Genomic DNA, 24287 nt, shown 5'->3' with positions numbered 1-24287 from the left:
TGTACGTGGGTGGCACTGTGGTCTAAACCACTGAGCCTAGGGCTTGCCGATCGGAAGGTTGGCGGTTCGAATCCCCACAATGAGGTGAGCTCCCGTTGCTCGGTCCCAGCTCCTGCCAACCTAGCAGTTCAAAAGCACATCAAAGTGCAAGTAGATAAATAGGTACCGCTCCGGCGGGAAGGTAAATGGCATTTCTGTGCGCTGCTCTGGTTTTGCCAGAAGCAGCTGGCCATATGACCCGGAAAAACTGTCTGCGGACAAACATCAGCTCCCTCAGCTAGTAAAGCAAGCGTCACAACCCCAGAGACGTTCGCGACTGGACTTAACTGTCAGGGGTCCTTTACCTTTTAACCATTCTCTACTGCCAGTCACAGATCTAGGACACCTATAACTCAAAAGGAGCCACGTCCCCCAACTTATTTACGAAGTAGGCATATTTTTCTGATATCAAAAAAGACCCAGGTGAATAGGTAAAGTGTAAATGGACATGAGACAATTAACTGAAAAGAGATATTCCCAAAAATATTAAAAGCAAATGATTGACATTCATAATCCATTATAGGTTTCTTTAGAAAGAGCTGGGAGACTCCTGCCTCAGGCTTTTGTATATGGGAGGCCTGCCCTTACCTGGAAACAAGCCAGAGCACTAAAGCAGAAACTCAGAGACAGGCAACAAGACACACAACACTTCTCCTTTGTGCTCTGCTCTCTTCTAATTCCTGGAGACAATGCAGATCACTAGATTCATTCACAGTTCATCTTCATGCCTCAGAAATGTTGCAGAACTACTGGAGCAACCAGCTCAGAAAGAAACAGGTGGAGACATTCCATCTCTGTGTGACCAGGATAGCCTTTATGTATTGCTTTCAGGGGCCATCACTGCACCAGGAAGAAGGCACATAGCCAAACCATTCTAAATGACACAGCATTTTGTGCACTACCCTTCAGGTATTAGGCAGTTCTATAGGCAGTTCTCCTGATAGTTCAAATGGGTTGATATTATAGTATTGTTTTGTGCCTTGCCCTGGATTGCCTGCAGTAATAACAAATCTTATAAATAAATAAAATCTGCTCTGTTAAAACATTCACTTCATAAAGTATCAACAAAGCCTATTCACAGAGCAAACACAAGGATTTCAAGCAATGCTTAAAAACAAAGGGAAAAACAAACAATGCTGTGTGCAAATAATTTCTATATGGTGAGAAAGAAGTGGCATGGGTCAAAGTGACACAATTCCAACTTATACATGTACCGTCTTGCATGTAAGCAAAATAAGGTGGGCAGAACTTGTTCAAACTCACAAAATGTTCGCGAATAGGTAAGGGAGAAAGAAAGACCAATAAGAGACAGGGACTTCAGCAAACCAGCTAACTCATCAATAGTTTATAAAGTGTGCATTCCCATTCTGTAATGATAAAGATACTAATGATGGCATAGTTCCTGTACACTGAAGATATCTCCGTTATTCCGTGAATAATTCCTGTGAAAGCCATCCTAACTGAACCACCTATTAAGGGAAATCTCAATTCATGAAGCTAAATCTGTTCATATAGGATTGTCTATTGAATCCACTTACAGCTAAATAAATGTTCATGCCCCAATTCAAACATGACAAGACACAATGAAATAGTAATCAGAGAATGAATTTTCAATGCTAATTTTCAACAAGCTCCCTGTGGTGTAAATTGCTTTTTAAAACTCTATGAGGAAAACATAGATACCTCTGCCCTATTTTTAGATTACCATTTTTGTGTGTCTTTTGGAAGATTGGAAGAACTCGTTGAATGTTAGCATCTTGGTTTCACTGTCTACAAAATGTGGACAACAGGCTAGCATTATCTCCACACCCACATCCACAAGAACTAAAAACATACCAAGATATGCAAATATAACAATATCGTGGTAGGAGTGATTTCAATATGAGGATACCGGTAAAAAAAACTATCTTGAGATGAAAAACTCATTCCATGTGGATGAGCCTTGCAACTCAGAACTCAAGCTGGTTGTCTGTGGGGAATAACAATGGCCTCCAGGGGGAGAGGTGTATTCTCACTGCCATGGGGGCAGAGCTGAGCAGAGCTGGACTGTTATAGTAACTACATATGCATATGCATATGCATACATAGCTTTAAAGAGCGACTGGCTTACTGGCTTCATTGTGACAAACGAAGCAGCATTATAGAGGCTTTGTCCAGGGCTTGGACAGGTATTTGCAATACCCTCACAGCATGAAGAGGTGGGGGAGAGTAGATAGTGATAACAACATGGCAGAGGGGGAAAGAAACAGAGTAACACGGTTGAAAGAAGCAGGGAAGCCAGGCAGATGCACTCTCCCCCCCCCCTCTCTCTCTCACACACACACACAGTCACATGTAAGTCTGTTCCAGGCTTCCTGTGGATTTCTCAGCCAAAAGGATAGAAGGATCAGCCCTGGAACTTCATCCCAGTGTATATCTGGCACGGACTGGGAGGGCAAAGAAAACCCATCATTAGACTATCTGAGACTGTGTCCCTCAGAGTGTTCTGATTGCTTTTGCTGAGCTCAGAAAGACAGCCCTCTCTCTCTCTCTCTCACTCAGCTTTTTCCAGAACACTGAAAGTATGTTATGCTTATGATGCTATGCAGAGCTAATCACTGCCTTTTCCTCTAGGCACTTGTACCAGGCTGTCAGGCAGGCAACTGATCTTGACTTACTGGAGCTCAGAAAATGGGAATCTAAGTGAAATATGAGAGTTACCCATCAAATGATGATATATAAAACACCCAAGCTTCTGTGTTTACATAAACAGACAAACAGGTGATACATGGGAAGTCCATTAGGATACAGCAGAAAAGGGCTTCTCCCCAGTTCTGCCCTTCATTGGTGAAGTGGCAAGCGTAGTATCAAAATACGAGTAAATAGGAGTCAAAGTTAAAATCTCTGCATAGCAATCTCACCACCTGTTTCTCCCTCGGGCAAGAGAGAAAGTGGCATCCTTCCCTCAACTCACCTGTGCTTGCTTTTATTTTCATTCCCACGAACACACTTCCCCCCTCACCCCCGCTCCGACTGCTCTGTGCTGAGGCTGCCTTTCACCATCTTGTTCTGCAAGGAGGGAAGAGAGCAAGGGAGGAGGGGCTAATGTCCAGTATGCCAAGAAGAAGGTCAGGGGGAAAGAGAAGATTAAAAAGGAGAGAGGCAGATGAGAAGGAAGATGGAGCATGTGGAGAATGAAAGAGAGAAAGGAGCATCAGTACAAGAACCAAACACAGATCTTTCAGACAGGATTTCTGCACGACAGCATTTGGAACTTTGGGGAGGAAAGAAATAAGCAGTTTAGCAAGAAAGTTGAGCTGTGCTCCATAATCACAAAGCTTTCCAGCTGAGCAACAAGAAGGTTTTTACAGCTTCTTCCTTAAGTGTTCTGAAAGGACATTTTGTGAAAGATTTTTGCTCCCTGATGTCAGATGTTTTTAACCACTGATCAGAAATGTCAAACTTAAGCTTTTTTTTACCTTGTGGATGTTGAAATAGATTATATCTGGTTTTCATTATCTTAACTAAAAGAATCAACTTACAACAGAAAAGAGGAGTTAATACTACAAAACAAGTAACATATCTAGAAGTACTCTCCTTTCCAAATTAAAAGCGTTACTTCTTGCTATATCTCAATTAATTCTAAAACAACCACTTTTTAATACATGGGTCACTTCTTAGAGAGCGGAAGTCTTTGTCTTCTATTGAAACACAACACAGTTTCTAAACAATGTTGTACATATTCCAGAATTGCAGGAAAATAGCAAAAATAGATATACTGTGTTCAGTACATTGAGAGTCACATACTTAATTTTATTTTTAGTAAAACATCTCCTAGGCTTTATGGTTATGCAGATCAACTTGAACAGTGTGTGCACCCACAATGCCTGGTGGATTCTCCAATGTTAGAAAGAGTCTACAGGAGATTGGGGGATGAAGTTTCAGGACCCTGAATAATTGGGTTCGAGCCCCATACTCGGCAAATGATTCCTGCACTGCAGAGGGTTGGACTAGATGACCCTTGTGGTCCCTTCCAACTCTACAATTTGCCCAGTACTACAGGTTGCAGAATTTAGTTTCTCGTGGCACATCTTTGCTTTTTAAAAGTACAGAGCATACATAAACTTATCTGAAAAATTTAGAAATGAGGAAATAATATTTATTCATTCCAAAAAGGTTCCTGGACCCATTTATCAGTACCATACAGACAAGGCAAACATGGTACACAGAAAGTTCAATGCAATCCCACAGCACATGCACAACTTCTGATACACAAAAGAACATTTGGATCAGAGGAGTGACTGTCAGTGACATATTTATCAAGGGAAGAGCCATATCCTGTTGTTTGTTTGTTTGGTATTGCTATTTTTTTGGTGTTGTGATACTGTATTGTTCTTAACCTGCATTGTGGTTCTTACCAGTTTTATAAGCTGCTCATGGATTCATGAATCAAAAGGCAGAGTATAAATATTAGAACAAATATATGCAACAACAACAACAAAAGGCTTTAATTACTAAAATCAACAATTTGGTGGCTGAATGCTCATTTCTCACATAAATTAGCAATGATGCCTCTGTTTGTTTATGTTGGTATTCTCTCCTGAACTCTGGTAAATTTTGCTCCTTAAAGACTAATCTTGTTCTATACAATTTGGTACATTTAGTGAGCAAAAACATGGGTGTGTTTTTTTTTGCAAGCAGTCAACATTATCCAATATAACCTAAATAACTGTGAAGACATAATATGATGTGCAGTTTTTATTCAGTTATCTGAGGTTTGGCTGTTTCCAGAAGTCTTAATCCAACATGACCTGTGAACTTGAAAATATCTGTATTTCTAATATAACTATTTAACAAAGCAGCCTTCTACTTTGGCAAATTAAGTTTATGCTCAAAAAATTTTATAGCTTTCTTTCACAGATATAGATAGCTGATCTTCAGATAGCTCCACATTCCTTGTTCTGTACTGTTTTTGAATAGAGAAACAAGGGGGGGGGGTATCCCAAATACACCTTTACACATCATAAAGCATCATTCAGCAAGCAGAGGCTCAACCATGTCTGCATGTTATAAATTATCATCCAACTTTATATTGCCTAGCTATATACAGAAAAGTACATTTTGGTTATTTTACAAATTGGTGCTTTAACAATATAACCAGAGGTTGAACAAGTAGACAAGAATTAGCTGGCCAATTGTGTCCAGCACAGCAAATAATGCCAACCCATCTCCAACAAATCAACTGATGAAAGGAAGTTTCCAATCAGCTTCCCATCCATTTCGAAACTTCTTTTTCTCAGACTATTTGCAGACAACAACTTTTAACAGAGCATTTACTGAATAGCTACAGCCAAAGGAAAAAAAAATCAGTACATCAGTACAAAAGCTATGCAATGAAGCTATCTTTCATAGAATGAACAGAATCCAGATTAAAATAAACTAATTCCACAGAAGAAAATATGAAGACTCATATTTTCTGACCATGCCATCCCACAGGAAATGGAAACACACACACACACACACACACACACACACACTATATAGAAAGAGATGCCAAAGAGTATATTTAGAAAGCATTGCCCAGAAACAAAATGTCTAAAAATAAACTGTGATGAGACCTATGTAGCAAATGGCAGCAAATTGATAACAACTTTATTACCTTGTGCTTGGGGCACCTCACTGAGAAATTCTCTTCGTTTAGTAAACAATCTAAAAGAGAAGAAAACAAAAGGTAAAAAATATTCTGAAAATAGCCACCAACTCCAAACCCAGCATGAAGTGATTTTAAACCACACTGCTAACAAAAGTCTTATGTCTGCTTCTTTATCTCCAATTATAGATCATTTTTTCGTAATATGAAAAAGGTGCTCACAATGTAGTAACCACTGATGTCTGAAGGAGAGATGGGTGCCTGCAAGCACACTGTAATCATGTACTCAAAAGTCTTAGCAAACTCACATTCCTAGGAATACAGTGGAACCTCGGGTTGCGAACGTGATCCATGCAGGAGGCACGTTCGCAACCCGCAGCGCTGCGTCTGCGCGGGTTGCGATTTGGCGCTTCTGTGCAAAGCGTGATTTAGCGCTTCTGAGCATGCGCAAGCAACGAAACCCAGAAGTAACCCATTCCAGTACTTTCAGGTTCGGCATGGTGCACAACCCGAAAATGTGTAACCTGAAGTGTCTGTAACCCGAGGTACCACTGTATGCCTACTTATCTCCCCTTGTAACATGAAGTTGTTCAGGTAAAGAACATGCTACAAACACTTTTTTCAAAACTCTTAAGTAAATACAGAGGCTCTTTAACAGATTGATTCGATGCTCACCAATAAATTTTGATTAAAAAACTACTTGTTTATGGGCATTCTTCCTTGGGGTATACTTTCAGTTCAAGATTCAGACATGTGATCCTGCTGCACCCTACATTCTTTTAACTATCTTTTTTTAGGGGGAGAGTGTCAAATTTCAGCTGCTTCGTCAAGATAGTATGTTTTCAGAAAACCATTAATGGATCCAGTCCCCACAATTCCTTACAACCTCCAAGTGACTCCCATGGTGGTAAATAAAAGCATGCTAATTTGAAATAATCTTAAATATGTGCTATAACCATATCCTCCTCCTGCTGCAATCTGCTGGAAAAGTTTTAACAGTCAGCATGAGACTAACAAGGAAAAAACTGTTCTCTCTCTGATTTTGGCTCAGTTTCCTTTGCTGCAAGGGGTATGTCAGTGTTCCACATTGAAAGCTCTGAGCCGCATAAAAAGAAGCTTAAAGAAGGCTAAAACAATTCTGTGTAGTTCTCTAAGACAAGCATTTATCCCACCTGCAATTCAAAGCATATGGGCCACATTCATACATAACATGAAAACACTGTTTATTGCAGCCTTCCAACTTGGTGCCCTCCAGATGTTTTAGACTCCCAATTCCCAATTCAGTTCCAAACAGCAGGGAAGGCTGGTTTACGATGGCATGTACAAACTGGTAAAATCCCAAGCAAGCCCTGGTCTCGTGTTCCCCCCACTCCTCTTCCTACATGGCATGAAGACATTTGCTTTTGCTTTCAATGAATCTTGGGCTGGTGGTATTCTCAGGAACAGGGACTGCGGTTTCTAATATACTCTAGTGCAGAGCTTTCCAAAGTTTTCAAGTTGGTGACACACTTTTTGGAAATGCATCATTCTGCAACACAGTAATTCAGTTTAACCAAAGGTTAAACTAACCAATTCCAGCCCCAGGAAGAGTGCAGGGAGTGTTTGTGCGACACACCTACACACTGCAGCCGACAAACTAACGTGTCGTGACATACAGTTTGGAAAGCTCTGCTCATCAGTTTCAAAAAATGCCAACTGAAAACATGGGTTATGAAGTTGGCTTGTTACTGTATATTCCAGGGTAATGTTGTTTACGCTTCAGTCTGAAGAGAATTCTGCTGCTCTTCCTCATAGAGAGTTGGTTCCAAAAGTTATTTTTGTTGAGGGTTGGGGCAACCTAGCTGGTGAAAACAATGGTGAGAGGAGATGCTGCTGCTTCTCTATCTCACAGGGCATATAAAATGGATGACCACTGTTAAAGAGTGGGAGGCTAGGCCCAGCTTGGCAGGTGAGAGCAGAAGCATGTGGAACTGGCAGAACTTCACTCTTGGCTGCTGCTTCTCTTCCTACAGGGCAGGTAGACCTCAATATTCCAAACTCCATTAATATTCTAAACTCCAGACAACAAAGGAAAACCAAATAAATAAATGTGTGTTGTCAAGAAGCAAAGATCCCACACATTTTCTTCATACTTAGTTGGTACTGGCTAATTTTGACTCATTGTGACAGGAACCAAGCAAGTTTTAAAAACAAAAACCAAACAAAACAACCTTCAGAGGGGTGGAGAAGAAAAACAGGAAGGAGAGGGGCTTGGTAAATTTTCCAGCAGTTAGTGGTGGGAGGGGTACAATTCTTACTTCCTTGCACAGAATTAATTCAGCTGCAAAATTTTGTTTTGTTTTCTTAAAGAACCAAGTACAGCATCTATACTGCAGGAAGACATACAAGTCTCAGTCTCATTCACAATGTTTCATCTCAGTTTTTAATCATCTAGATCCACAGCATCCTATGAAATGTACATACTGTACTTTTGACCATACTAACTAGCAGCTACTAATATCTGTACTCTTCTTAAATTTTCCCACTCTTATGTCAGAGGCAGTCGACAGTAGTAAGACTATTCCTGTCTGTGTTACGGAAAGTTAAGAGAGGCCAAAAATAGAAGGCTGACTCAGCAGAATTCAATGTCTTTCTTAGAAGGTAGTTTTATTTAGTCATAACAAAAAAAATTTTTTCCTTCCAGTAGCACCTTAAAGACCAACTAAGTTAGTTCTTGGTATGAGCTTTCGTGTGCATGCACACTTCTTCAGATACACTGAAACAGAAGTTGCCAGATCCTTCTATATAGTGAGAAGGTGGGGAGGGGTATTACTCAGAAGGGTGGTGGGAATGGGTGATTGGCAGATAGCTGTGATGAGCCTGTTGACGACTCTTAACGACTTCAGATACACTGAAACAGAAGTTGCCAGATCCTTCTATATAGTGAGAAGGTGATTCTCACTATATAGAAGGATCTGGCAACTTCTGTTTCAGTGTATCTGAAGAAGTGTGCATGCACACGAAAGCTCATACCAAGAACTAACTTAGTTGGTCTTTAAGGTGCTACTGGAAGGGAAAAAAAATTTTTTGTTTTGACTATGGCAGACCAACACGGCTACCTATCTGTAACTTTATTTAGTCATGTCAGGATTATAAGCAGAAGCAACTCCATGTTGTTGAAATACCAGTATGGGAAGCAGGCACCAGTCTCATATGCTCCACAAAATCCAAAGAAAAAGCTCCAACACATGCACATCCAAAAGCATCTAGCATAAGAGCCGACTCACATGAGAGGCACACTATACAAGGATATGCTAACACAAAAGATTCTTCAAGTAAGATTTTTATATGACAGTAAAAAGAATGTAACAAGACACAAGCATGTTGTTACAGCAAATGCTCTGGAGTGCTTTGCAGCTCAACAATAGCTATCCTCTCTGGTTCCAACTCCATTCACTGGTCTGCCATTTTGGTCCCTTGCCAATCTCTGGCACTCCAAATGTCTTATGATTACATCTAATTATACTAAGAGAGGAAGCAGGTACTATAATTCAATTCACTCCTTCAGATGAGGAAAGGCAGAAACCACACAAATCATGATCCTTTCTGTTCTACTTTTAGCATACTTTGGCAGAAGTCCTAATTATTTTCCAAGAGGAAACAGGTTTTAAACTCTGCATTAGTAAATATTTGTCTTGTGGTTGACACTTGTAAACATAAAATCTGGTATTTGAAGCAAATTCTTTTTCCATAATGTGTTGTGATTTATTATATAATGGTGCCGCATTCAGTTCTCACAGGTTACTTTTAAGTGGTTAGTGATTTTCACGATGCCTCTCTTATAAAGTCTTCTAGATCAAACCAGTGAACAGTCATTCCAAAATCATTTCCTTGTTCTTACCTGCATCAATGGCACACGGATAATGATATCGGAAAGAGCAGCCTTTGTTGTAGCAGCCTAGGGTGGCTCCTGGCTCCTGGCAATGAGAACATTTCTGAAAGAAATGGAAAGATAGAACACTAACTCGTATACAAATCTTGTGCCACTGTTTTACAGACACCCAAACACACAGCTACAAAAGGCTTCATTTGCTTAATTCTTTTGTCTAGGATTATTTAATAAAATTGACACCACACTTTTCCAACTACTGGTGTAAAATGAACAAGGGCAATATCAGAAACTGTGTCAACCTTACTCAGTTGTCCACAGCTCACAGCTTCTCCTATTCCCAAGCCCTATAGCCTAACGCCCTCTATGCCTAAAAGTTTTCAACTGGGCATTATTTAATAATAAGTATTTGTAAATACTGCAAACACATGGATGATTATTCATTCTGACACACTATCTTCTCACAATACTGTTTGTGTGCTTGTTTACCTAGCACTTTATTTGTCTCATCCAGGGGCACCAACTGGCATAAAATATTGGGGGGTGGGTAGGTAAGGCCCCGCCCCGATCCTATGCACCTTAGGCTTTGCAGCCTCTCTAATCACAAGACACGGCACACACAGTCCATTTACCTCCTTTGGCATCAGTCACTGCCCCCAAGCCTGGCAACAGAGTGGCGGTAGGCAGGAGAGGGAGTGTAGCTGGGGAGCGTGTGAGCCAGTGCCAGGCAGCAGCTGTGTTCCTCTGATGCACTTTCACAATGAAGGTTCAATGCCCATTAACTTGCCCCCTCAAATGTTTTATTGGGGGAGCTAGAGTGACCTGGGCTCCTAGTATTTGGTGTCCTTGTCCTCATCCCTTGCTCACATTATTGTAAGAACTACATCTCTACGTCCATTAGCGGGTTTCCGGTTCCGATCTGCCTTAATGGAGGCAGCCCCCACAACATTGCAGGGATTGAAGGCGGGGAAAAACAAGAGTGGTAGAGGGTAAATCATTCTTGGAAATTCCTCCCAGGAAAGGGAGGAACGGGATTAACTCGCAGTCCGTCTCGGCACCTGGCTCTCGCTCCAGCATGGAAAGCAGAGGGCAGGGAGGCACTGAGTGTAAAAGCAATTCGTCTGGTGAAAACCCTCCCACGTCCCCATTAAGAAGCAGAGGTTCTTCTGCTAACTGGATTTTTAATTGGCTTTAAAGTCAGGCACGCTCTGAGAGAAGATGTTATCATCAGAACTGCGGAATTACCCAGCTGCATTGATCTGAGATTTGGAACTGAGAAAGAGATTTTATTCGGTGTGGGCGGTAGATAGCGGAGAGGGAAGCGTCCAGTTTCCTGTTTACTTTGAGTTTCCTTATTAATGATTCGGCAACCCTCTCCAGACATAAAATTTTAAAGATACAAAATGAAGTTGGATTGCAGTATGAAATAAAACTAGTGATTAAAAGAACAGTTAGCTGTGTGTGGTTTAAAGAGATGGGGACAGCTCTAATACTGGAATTGATTATCTTGGAAAATTAGAGTGGATACCATCTCTACCCCCTCCCTTAAAACAACAGATAAGAGATACAACTTAAGCGGACTTTGGCCAAAATGCGGTTGTAAAGATGAAAGGAATTTGGAGCCATGGAGACTCTGATGGTCATTAATTGAAATGAAAGTACTCCAAGATCCCCTGCAGCGGAAGCTGGATCCCTCTTTCTTGGGCTGTGAAAATTTCTAGACGGTGATTGAGTAGTGAGAAAGAGTGGACTGTTGGATTATGTTATTGTCCACAAACACCAAGCAAGATGAAAGCACGATGGGAGGGAACTAATGAGATATTTTGAGAATTCCCCAGGAATAGCCCCACCCCAGCTATGCTGAGAGATCACAGCAACTGGAGGAATTTCAAGAATGGGACAGCAGATAAAGGCTAAGGACTTTATAATTGGACATATTCAGACTGACACATGCAGAGAAAAGAAAAATAATAAGAGCACCTCATTTGAAATCCTATGGAAAGTTAGATAAGGTATTAACATGAATAGTAATCTCTAAAAATGCAGCTGTTATCTTAAGGATTAATATTCCAACTGAAATGTAATTAGATGTTAATAAAAATATGAACTGCAGCAATACAAGAACTGGATAAAAAACACTGATTAAGGAGCGTGAGAAACCACTTTGATTAAATTGGATAAATTTGGAAATAATTGGAATTATCTTGATATTAATTGAAATCTGTATAACTGGCAAAACTGTGGTAATATTGGGTAAATATTGGAAAATTAATAAAAATTCATTATAAAAAAGTCGATTAGAACAGGAGTGGGAAAGCTTTTTCAGCCTGAGGGCCCTCCACTCTCAATACACAGTTATTTAAACTTTGCCTCTACTTCTCCCCCCCCCCCACCAATTTCTGGTTTTGAAAAAAGATCCCGTTCATATGAATAGGAGCTTTTTTCTGAGAGTGTTTACAATTTTCAGGGGTGCTGACACTTGGGGAAGGCTAACCCTTCTCTCCCCAGCTGTCACTTCCAAAAATCACTCCCCCAGTGCAGCAATTAGCCTCAGGAATAAAAGTCCCATTTGCGTGATTACTAGGATTACCCTCAACCACCTACACAAATGTACTTTCTACTGAACTATAGCTCCACCGACTGTGCCCGGCAGAACTCATCTGCTACTGCTGCCAGCTTCCCTGCTGTCAAACAAGTCTCCAATCTGACAGATGCTGCTGCTTTCCAGTCTACGAGCACCATAATAGCTCCAGCTTCTCCACCTCCTGGGACCTGAAGCCATCTGCTTCTTTCAAGAATGAATAGGGCACAAAGCTCCACAATCTTGGCAAAAAGAAAAGGAACATTTCCAGAAATGAAGCGACCTAACCCTTGCCTTATATCAGAGATTTTGACATTTAATTTCCAAGCACCACAACTTGAGAGTGACAACTATCTTCGACTTCCTTCCACCTGGTAGCTTGTGCATTGCACTAACCTCTTTCATCAATCCCAGCAACCGGGATAGACTTTCTTTTTTAAGTATTTGCTTTCGTAACAAAAACGAAACAGTATGTAACAACATAAACAAATAACTAATGTATAGTAAAATGCACTGGTTGTATCTATGTTGTTCTCTAAAACACTTGTTCTTCCCTTATGACTGGAATTATCTCTTTTTTTGTTTACAGTCATCCACAGTGTGTATGGCCAGTAGTTGCCAGTTACCTTTTATCCAGTATTGTTCTCTACAGCTACAGCAGGCGCTGTAACCTTCCAACAGTTTGATTTCACCCCAAAAGGCACTCCTGAGACAGACAGATGCCGACAACAACATGCAGTATTAGAAACTCAGATATTTAAGCGAATCGCCAAATGGCACTTTTAACCTAGGTTACAGTCGCCGCAACGGAATGTCTATGAGTCTTTTTTTTGTGGTGGAATTCATTATCATTATCGTCGTCATCATCATCATTATTCATTTCTGTGCCGCTTTATGTTTTAAAGAAAAAAATCTCAAAGTTGTTTACAACACAAAACATGAAATAAAACAACCCAGAATAAAACAAATTCAAGTTTCAAGGAAAGTATTTCAGATCCTTCTCTAAGTAATATTTTGCTTTCCCCATATTTATTTATCTGCTTAATTTGTATAGTTCGCCTCTGCATATGAAAACAGGTACATGACTGTCTGCAGTCTCTCCAGCAGTGCAATGATTTTTATTTTAAATCTTCTTTTGAAATTAAATGTGAGGAAACTGGATTATTATTTTTCAATTTTTTGGAAACTACTAGACTGGGGGTCAGGAACCTTCCAGAAATTGTTGGTCTCAAACACCTATTAATCCCAACCAGCATAGCCAATAGTCTAGGGGCAAAGGTTTTGATCCCTATGCAACAACTGTAGCAAACACTGTAGCCTGCCAGCCCTATTCAAAGTTTTGCAAAGCAAGCAACATTGTGCCACAATCAGAATTTATGACAGCAACAGGAGAGCTACAGTTTCTTGGCTCTAAAATGTTCTGCCCTAAGTGAGCCATAATCAAACAGCATTATGTGGTGCAAATTGAGAATCTCACAAGGCTGACTATGAACAGCAAGCACAACAGGTACCAACTTTCAATACATCCTGACAAGTACCTTGAGGAAAGTTCTTCCTCTTCAAACTACCTACAACTGATCCAAAAACCAAAATGTGGGGTAAGGGATCACAATGGGTCAATAGCAGATACCTAGACACCATCATATTAGGGAGCAGCGACAGAAACAAAAAATTAGGCAGATATCCATTTATTCATTCAATGTTTATCCCATCCTTCCTCCTGAACGAACCCAGGACATTGTTGATCTAAACTAGTTAAATATATACTGTATGCATGTGTTGTATTTTATTTATCCATTGCTTTTTACACAGAGATAAGTATCATAAAGCAACACAGAAAAAAAACACATTAATACTGTGTTTATAAAAGGGCAAATCTTAACCTTCCCCTAAAGATGAGCACTAAAAAGTAAAACAACCCATAACTTACTAACCTCCCAAGTAAAAATCAAAGGTCTGAGTAAATAGTTCTAGCTTGGCACCAACAATGAAGCAATGATGGTGTCAGGCATGCTTCCCTGGGAAGAGCATTCTACAAATGAGAAGCCACCACTGAGATGGCCTGTTCTCATGCTGCCACCCTCCACACATCCCTCAAGAGAAAGCACACAGATCCAGGTCTGATTAGGTTCATATAGGAATAGGTATGGAGGTCCTAAGATACAAAATGCATTACAGATCAAACCCAGCATTTTAAATTGAGCCCATAAGTCTAAAAGAATTGAAAGGCTAAAAATGTAATTCTCCCTTCTACACGATACCTGTCCTTTTGTTATACTAAGCAGTAAATTATGCGGGGGTTTTTTAAAAAAATAGAGCGTATGTAGCAAAAATTTTAAAAATATGCAAACAGGATGTACATAAACTATAAAGACCACAGAACCACTTCACACTAAATAAAAATATTGCCTTAGTATGCTAAGCACTGGTTACTAAGGGGTACTTCTAAATACTAATGTGGATAAAGAAAGAAAAACACTATGACATCACAATTAGCTGTCATTCTAATGTGATACATCTAGAGATGTGAAACAGACCAAAGGGCATACAAGATGACAGGAAGAGGTCAGCAGAAGCAGTGGTAGACAAACTACACACTGAGGAGACTGTTGCTTGCCCAGGCAACAGACTATCTGAACCATTTTTCACTGTGTACCTAGCTTCATGACCCCACAATACAGCAAAAATCAGAAACACTGAAGTGGAATGTAACAGCTTATCTAAGCTCAGCTTCATGGGTAAGGAAGGGTTTGATGATCCCAAACGAGTCTAATGTGTTGTTACATTGTTTATGTCTCTAACACTACGCCGAACTACAAGTCTACTAAAAATGACTTAGAGAAAGATTCCTCTAATAACAATTTTTCAACATTACACAATACCACTGAGAAAGTACAGAAACAGAGAGATGCATTTCCACGAAGGACCTTTGTAATATTTGAGTTGTGATGCTCAACACAATAAGGGGCACCAAAACTAATGATGAGCCAAGCCCTCACTGGTCATACTGCACGCAATAACTTGCTGCTCAGTATGCGATCTGACACTACTGGAAATAATAGCATCTGAGTTTATATGAGTGCTCTATCTGTAGCGGCTTATTCACATATTCAAATCATCACCTGATGGAGTAGTGTAGTCAACAAGTGTGAACAGGCTTTCAAAGATTTTTATTTAGAGGTAATAGGCAATTTTTCTGAGTTTGCTAAGGAGCCTCAACAGTTTCAAATCTCTTCTTGCATAGGCTCAACCCTTCATCCTATGCTTCAACCAAATGTTTCCTAGGAAACTTTTAAAAATCTACTCAGCTTGTAGGGTATCTTTCAAAGTAATGGTTTCTGAGTGGAAGTGCCTATTATTCCCAGAAACAATATTTCAATAACTGAGCTAGATGTGAACTTTCACCTGCATGCCCCAGGCAATTAACAATTGAGATTTATTACAAAAAAACCCAATACAATTGAAGTATCTTAATCAAAATAGAGGAGCAAAATAGATACCCTAGGGAACGAACAGTAGAGTTCTCGGAGGGTGTGTTTGAGTCCTTTTTAAACTGTGAGGAAGGAGGCTGGTAATCTGGAATGTGTTTCTTATTGATTCACATTTTGGGACTCATTACAGCAAACGTCAGATTGCCTTTCCCATTACCACCTGGTGAAAACATGGCTATTACAGGAAGCTTTTGATAGTGGGTACTGTAATTTGTAACTCCTTGCTATGCTTTTGATTACTGGTATTGCTGTTATTACTGTCTGCTGGTTTAGGTTTGGGTTTATTGCTAATTGTTATTGTTGTTTTACTGTGCTTCTGGATTGCTTTTAATTACTTGGATTGTTACCTGTCTTTGATTTGATTTGATTTTAGGAAAGAAAAGTGGGATGGAAGTTTTACAAATAAATACAGTTGACTTGCAACTTACCGGTACATGCGTTTAATATGTGCAGTTTCAACCTTACGCTATTGAATACTGGCCAGCTGAAATAGCACAAATTAAATGCACAGAAGACACAGAGTGCTAACTGGGCTCTGGGAGGCTCTCGCAAGATCAGACAACCTCAAAAGACCCTGCTAGAGCCCAGCAAGTCAGGCAGATAACAACATCACTTGTGCACCGGTAAATGCTGCACTATGTTTTTACGGGCCACTTTCTGGTTTTTAAGGGTTGTTTCGACTATATGTGACTTCAACTTTACACAATATCCCTGGAACAAAACCCATATGTAAGATGCGAGTCAACTGTAATACAATACCTATAATATTACACCTACCCCCTATCTATCCATCTTTAATTTTACAAACTGTCCTACATCTAAAGTGACAGCAGATGGCAGCAACCTTCTTGAAATGCAAAACACTGAATTAAGCCAAGGATTTTCCCTTCTTTGGTTTAGGAATCTCCTTACAGCATACAGTATTACAGCCAGGGATTCTACAGAGAAAAGAAATTTCACACTGTGATCAGACTTAGCCTTTCTGCTTTAAAAGTGCTGAAAGTGCTTTGGCAAGAACTCCATAAAGGAGGCAAAAGTAAGAGAATAGATAACTGGTTAACAGGCCTCTTCCTTATAATACATCCCAGTAGCAAAATATGCAAGTCTAGAATGCTTCATATGCTATATATTTAACAGGTATGCATTACAGAACACAATGCAAAACTGTAATTTGAAGCACATACATACATACATCTATTGACTTGTCCACCACAATTAACTCCTGCTGATAAAATGCTATTTTCCACAAGCTGAAACACTGTTGCATTAAATGTCATCTGGAAAGGGCCATGAAAGCAGAATTTATTTCAAAAAAGAGGGGGTGCTGAGTTCATTCACAAGATACAGATAGCATGAAGAGGTTCTATATGGCAGAATTATAGACTGATATGCACATAACATTCCTGAAGTGATAAGGAAACAGAGTTGTCCAGGCAATATTTCTGCATCAGAAATTTAGAGTGTAACATTTGGGATCTGGAATATTAAAAGTTAATCAAGGATTGGGAGCAGGACAAAGAACAACACGTCTCAGATATCCCAGATCTACAGTCTATTGCTCTTATTTCTTCCATCAACAGAGAAATTACTTGAAGGAAGTATTCCATCTTTCACTGGCTATCCCCCAAATACAGAATATTAGTTGATACCTTTACTGCCCCATCGTTAATGTTATTGTTACTGTAACTATTTATATGCCACCTTCCAGCCAAAAAACCCCCGACCCCCTGGCAACAATACATTGAAGCACCAAAAAAGGGGACTTTACAAAATTTGGAACAAAATCTTAACGTTTCAAAAATATTAAAAACAAAATGCATTCCTGTTCCTGCCAAAAGGCAAAGAGCAGTCCCCAGAAAGATATGAGAGAGATCTGTAGTAAATATTTAAGCAACAGGTCCTCCTTCAAGGGTCTCAGGCAAGGGGATGGGGCAAGGCAGGAAGAAACATTTACCTCTTGATGGTTCCAGCACATTCTCCCTGAAGGCAGTTTTGGAAGGCACTACTGAAAATACATTAATTTAAACTTTGATTTCTGCAGGGGAAGGTCTGAATGCTAAAGCTTTGAGAGCTAGGAATTCCTCTTCATTGCATGAGTTTGCATAGTACGTTATTCATGTGATAATTACAGTTATCACTGGTTGACCTGAATGTGTGAAATTGCTGTCATCAATTATCACATGACTTACCATCCAAGATCCTTGCCTCATATGCTTAAAATCTATTTTAATTTCTCTGAAAATCAGAGTACATGTTGCCAAATTAATCCCTTAAGGAAACAGGAAGTTTACAGTATATATAAAAGCAGTACTACGCTCACCCATTTCCAAAAAGCTGATTGTCTGTTAGTGAAATAACTCAGTATTAAGCCAAGCAGAAAAAGCCAAAGAAAAGTCAACTGGCTACTTAGGGACCATGCATTTTCTGTGTTCTGAGATTGATAACTGATAAATCCATCAAGATTCAGTAACAATAAACCTTGGATTTGATGAACAGAAGCACAATGCAGGAAATTAAAGAAACTCAGGGCCTGTTATTGTTGGTACTTGACTGCTGGTATTCTACCCCAAGTAAAATCATCCCTCATTGCAAGGAAAAGGTACCAAATACATTAGAAGATGTCTGAATGTAAGATCTTTCTAACTCTGCAAGAGAGACCCCCATTTCCTAGAAAAGGAGAAAACAGAGGTATAGCTGAACACACACATGCCTTCATAAGATTAGTAATAAAACCACACCCACACACTCACAGCTTTATTGCGGTCCACTGACCCAAAATATAAACCATAGCCTGTAACTTTTCTATATTTATTTTTAGCTGGTGTGGTAAGAAAGTATGTTGATATACAAAAACTACCTAAACACTCACCAGTACAATGTGTTACAAGCTGTAAATATCCCTCCTAATTGTTATTAGTTTCTCCCTTCATCTAATGATCTAATCATTTTCTTGCAACACTCACCTAGATTTCCCTTCTCTTCTTACTTTTGCTTTCTGTTCCTCTGCACTCACCACAGTTATTACATCTCCCTTATCTGTGCTGGCAGGGAGTTATGGTATCCTGGCTGCCACTGACCTTGCTACTCTGATAGAATAGAGGAATTAGCCTGCCTTGTCTCAGGTAACTAACTGATTGCTCAGGGTGCCATTTTAGGCATCATCATGCCTAATTCCTATACAATTCCCTGCTTATGTAGCTACAATGGCAACAGCAGGCACAAAAAAACCTTAAAAACCCACCAACCTAATAAGGACTATGCATACTTAATAGCCACAGAATGCTGGTTGGCAGTTGAGGGGTGTGTGAAATGAAAAATTGGGGTGGTGGGGAGGACGGAGTGGCTGGAAATAACACAGATATATAGAGATATAGGCACTCAACACTTACTCTCTTGCTTTGAAAGTTCTCTCTCTTGCTCTCTCTCGCGCTCTCTCTCTCTCTCTCTCTCTCTCACACACAATTTTGTTTGTAAGGCCCCACATGTACACTATATGCTACTTCCAATTCCACTCCCCTAGTGCTGCTGCTTATGTAGCCAAAAGCACACCACCCACACAGAGGGTTGCAGTAATCTAATTAACATTTGCATAAGTACGGAAATATATTTAGGAAAAAACTGTAAAAGAACAAAACCCCAAGAAAGTGGCCCAATGAGGGTTGAGCTAGCTCAGTGTTCACAGAATGCTTGCTTACTCGGGGGAGGGTGTGCATTAAATAATGGGGGGTGGGGCAGGGGATGGAATCAAATGGCTGGAAAAGAACAGAGGGGCACCATCTTATTGGCCTGGGTCACATGGCATTCTAAGCAAAACTATGGTTTGGGGCAAATATCCGTGCATGGCCTGGCTCAGTGTGTCATTGGAATTTGGGCTTATGGTTTAGCTCCCTGCAGCTTAAAGCTGTAACCAAGGTTTTCCTATATTCTATGGCTTATGATTTGTCCAGGAGGGCTAAACTATGAATTCTCTGGATGGCAGGGAAACAAAACAGCAAAATGGCCAGGGAGGAGTAAAGCAGCCACAATCCTCTCTTCGGAGCCTACATATTTGCATTAAACCATGGTTTGGCTTATTCTTTGAACAGGTAATTTCCTGGTCTCACTGAGGACCTATTTTTATATGTCATGTCCATGATAGCCGAGAATGGGCACCAGTGAGGTTACCCCATACCCACAAACAAAATAAATGACTGAGCATGCTCAGCAAACACAAAATTTTGACTGATAGTTAAGGAGGGAAATTGAAACATGGCTGGGATCCTGAGTATACACACTGCACCTTTTTTTGACAAGGCCTCACTTATTAGAGTATGAATTCCTACACCCATAATTATCTTGTTAAATTTAATTCTTCCACCTAAGACTGGTGATTTTTTGAATGACACCTGCAGATCCCAATCAGCTGAAAGGTCTCATTCAACTTTCCCCAGCTCACTGCCTACAAATCTCATCTGTCCCAGCCAGCATGGCCAATGGTCAGGGCTGATGGGAGTTGTAGTAGTCCAACAACATCTGGAAGGCACCAAATTGGGGAATGCTGATCTAATGAATAGCCTTGATTTATACTTCACTAACCCAACTTTATCCAGCTGGTTGGAACATTTCTGCATTGTCCTTTCCCTTAAGATAAGACATAGGAAATAAATATATGGAACTCTTTGTTTATTTTTACAAACACAAATGTAATTACCAGTCAGTACCTTCCACTGGGAGGCCTGCCCACTTCGTCTCCTTAAATTAAATACAGGGAATACAGAGATGGAATTCTTAATTTGTGCAAATCTGATTCAGTAGCTGTGTCTTCCATTGGGAGGCCAGCCTAGACATTCCCACAGAGAAGAGCCCAAAGGTAACAGAAATTTACTCCCATCACTTACACCACTGTAATGTAATACCCTTTGATTAGCACATGTTAATGATGTCATTCTATCTGAAAATTCCCTGACCCTGTGAGACTAAATTTGCTTTTCACTGGATTCTGTGTAAGGGAGACTGCATGTTCTAATAAATAATGCCATGTTCTCCTGCTGTAATCATTAATATTTACAATGTATGAGGAAATTATGGGACATTAAGAAATAAATTGTATTGTTTTCAACCATGTATATCAGAGTACAGTCTAAATTGTGAATATCTAAGAGCCATGACAGCATATTAGCTAACATTTTTCTTTGTTCTATTTTCTTATATGACTAATTTTATATTAACTTGTCTCTTAAATAAGAATTTTCCTTTTATAATATGCTTGAGTTTTCCTTTAGGATGTTGGAAGCTCTACCCTATACAGTATTACATAAATCTCAACCCATTTATGCTCCTAGGCTACTTCTTTATAAAGCTGTCCAGTGTTAAACAGGAAACAAGTGCCTTGAATTCATATCATTCCCAAGTATTTGTTTGTTAGGTATGCCTTATCTCCTTGCACCTAAATCCGTAACAAAAGTGGTGACTGCTACCCTGAGTTCAGGTGCCAATGTTGAAAGCTAGTTACCTACACCTATTCTTGTGTGTTCCCTCATTAGTGAGCCAGAGCTTAACACGTATTACAGGCTCAACTAGACTAGTCCCTAGGTCAGAGCTTTCCAAACTATGTGTCGTGACACATTAGTGTGTCTGCTGCAGTGTGTAGGTGTGTCGTGTGAATGCTCCTCATGTGCCTCCTGGGGCTGGAAAGGGGTTAGTTTAACCTCCGGTTTGCTAGTAAAACTGAATCACTGTGTCGCAAAATGATGAATGTCTAAAAAGTGTGTCTCTAACATGAAATGTCTGGAAAGCTCTGCTCTAGTTAATGACAACCGACTAGACTAAAGCAACGCAAACTGGGATGACACTATTTAAAAAGGACAAAAAAGCCCCAGATACGTTCCTCTCCTTGGAAGTAAATTCAACATACATAGGATTGGTCTGCACAACTGCAATTTTAAGCAAATTTACAGCATAATCCTATACATGTTTTCTGAGAAGCAACTTTGAGACTCCCAGGTAAGTGTGTATAGCATGCTGTATTAAGAAGTAAATCCCACTAAACCCAATGGGACCCATTTCCAAATAAGCATGCTTAGGTTCCAGCTGTAATAAATATTCCACTTAGCCTCATATCTTTCTCATGAAGGCTGGGTAACCTTTTCAGGCATTCCCTTGCAGAAAAATGGTGAGGGTCACATACTGGCACAAAAGCCAAATGTATGGGTGAGTCTCCCCTTCTCTCCCTCTCCCCTTCAATCAACTATTCATTCATTCATTCATTCATTCATTCATTCATTCATTCTCTCTCTCTCTCTCTCTCTCTCTCTCTCTCTCTTTCTCTCTCTCACACACACACACATCCATCACCCCTTCACTCTTTCAGTGACCTGTTTCTGCCACACATGGCAGGGACAAATAGAGGAGAAATGGCTTGGAGGAGATCAAACTGAGGAACAATGATTCTTACACACAAAATAGTAATGTTCTATGGATCTTGCTTTATTGCTTTATTGATTCAATCTAGAGTAGCCACCAGCCCTGGGGAGGAAGGCCAGGCTTGGTCCTGGAGATCTCCCACTCTCAGCTAGGCCTCACCACTGCCCTCCTTGTGTGCTGGCTAACAGAAGCTCCCATTCAACCAGAGCAGATGTCAGGCATGCTTGCTGGGAAAGGAGATGGAATGGGCTTTTTGAAATGTCACACCTAATACACCTTGGTAGAGAATCAAGCAAACACTCTACCACTGTGAGCTGTGGCTGGAAGCAGGAACTGGTGCTGGATTAGAGAGCTGGATAGACCATTCAGAGGCTGGCAGGGCACAAGGCAAGGAAATCATTCTGTTGTGCCAACTGGAGGGCAATCAGAAATACTTTTCAGCAAGACTTTGGAAGCAACACTAGTGACAGGTTTCAGTTGACAATATTGGCACGGCCACAGCTTTTGCAGAAGAATTGGCACCAAATCTAGTAGCAGGGGTAAAAATGGTGGCACAGGTTACCCACATGTGGTCTAGTGACCATTCCTTGTACCTGCCCGTTCCAGTACAAATGAAAACAAAGGAGGAAAAAACATGAATCCTTCCTACATCATTTCCCCCTACATTCGGGTGGGTGGGGGTGTGTAACCAATCAAACACAGGAAGTGAATAGAAAAGGGGGCATCTTTGTATCTGCCAGATATGTGTCTGAGCTGCATATTTGGCATTTTACATACCTCAGATCAAAATCTGACATTTGCACAATAGCAACATTCCCCAACATGTATTTTAAGAACACAAGCACAGTAAGTTGGTGGGGAAATCGTGTATGTGTATATCTGGATGGAAGGATGTTGTCCTGTCGACTTCTGGCTTTGGTTCAGCCCACAGTTGACAAGTAGCCACAGAAGGTAATCCACAAGGGAATATAGCCCTCAGGCTGAAAAACATTACCCAATAAAGTTAAGCCACACTACCCACATACAGAATTCATGGCTTCATGAAATATTTGACTGCTCAGTTGACTGGTATCTCAACACTAACACCCATGTTGTACTATGCCTCAAGTCCTTTAAACCCATTTTTCCTATGTTCTATATCACGCAGTGATAAAACCGGATTTCAGGAACCTTTTCTTCTTATGGAGGGGTGGTATATAAGGAAGATGATGTTTTATTTAGCAATAGATCTTGGAATAGTCTGGTTTTAAATTTGCCTATGCCCCAAATGTCATGACTGGTTCTCCTTTGATAGGATATTTTCACACAAAAATACCTTAAATAATTTATATATAGTACAAATGGGATCACACTGAAGTTGGCACACTCCTGGATGTCATTAAGTGTTAAATTCCTCCACACAACAAGTTTAAGGCTACAGCCCTACAAGCTGGCATTAGGCCAGCTAAAGGGCTATAGGAAGCAACGTAAGTGGTGATCGGCTGGCAGAGTGGGCAGCCTGCCAACACAACAGCATTTATGCCACTAAAGCACTTCGGTACACCCACAGAAAGCTCTGCAGGCATGTATGTCCCACTGGTGGCATTCCACCAGACGTGGGAGCTGGGGCAATATGGGACATTCAGAGGTATCAGCAGGGGAAAGAACTATGGAACATTATTAGGTTCTGTAGGTTCCTATGTCTCTTGTTCTACTTGTATGCCCCCAAACAGCCACCCAATCTACACCAGCCCTTGCATCAACAATGGGGGGAAGGGGGGGAAATGGGAAGGAGCTGCCCAGTCTGGCTACATGTCGAAAAATTCAGGGATGCACCAATAGAAGCTGACAGTAACTTAAATTTAGTTGGCGTTGTTCACCAATATAGGCCTGAAAACTGAAGAAGCATTTGTTTGGGGGCATTTGCCGAATTCATCTGGGATTATGTGTATTTACAGCTGAATATTATCCTTCTCCAAATTTTGGACATTTGCCGTAATATATCTATGTAATCTGTGCATTAAAAGGACTGGAGATTCAATGACAGCACCTAGAGAAATTTACTTTATTTGGTATGAATAACAGCAAAATCAGCCTCAAGGAGTGTTACACCGATCTTTTATAAACAGTAACATTTGACTCCAGGAGTAACTACAACATGTGTACTTCAAACAGTTTACCACTTCAAACAGGAGTAACCTACTACTGCTCCTTTGCTCAGCCCCCACACACCGAGAAGAACAGTGTCTATCCCAGATGCCCTTGCACTAAATAAAAATGATGCTAATTTTGCAAAGG

At 40.3% G+C, this 24287-nt stretch overlaps 1 protein-coding gene across 23 annotated transcripts in view; it reads right to left on the bottom strand.

Moving 5' to 3' along the window:
• Positions 1-24287, bottom strand: part of TCF20 (transcription factor 20) — a 179518-nt gene that overhangs the window by 30512 nt on the left and 124719 nt on the right. For 15 of the 23 annotated variants that reach the window (XM_083573693.1, XM_083573711.1, XM_083573712.1 and 12 more), the window contains 3 exons: positions 9549-9642; positions 5678-5727; positions 2993-3120 (listed from right to left, as the gene is read on the bottom strand). In XM_083573693.1, coding sequence (XP_083429819.1) covers positions 3037-3120; positions 5678-5727; positions 9549-9642 — 228 coding nt within the window. In that variant the 3' untranslated portion in view covers positions 2993-3036. The remainder of the gene's footprint in view (positions 1-2992; positions 3121-5677; positions 5728-9548; positions 9643-24287) is intronic. The other 8 variants (XM_083573701.1, XM_083573700.1, XM_083573708.1 and 5 more) reach the window with 1 other exon arrangement.

Source organism: Podarcis filfolensis (assembly GCF_964270895.1).
Source record: "Podarcis filfolensis genome assembly, chromosome: 10".
Lineage (NCBI taxonomy): Eukaryota > Metazoa > Chordata > Lepidosauria > Squamata > Lacertidae > Podarcis > Podarcis filfolensis.
Note: the sequence above shows the minus strand (reverse complement) of the source record. Positions and strands in the feature narration are given on the sequence as shown.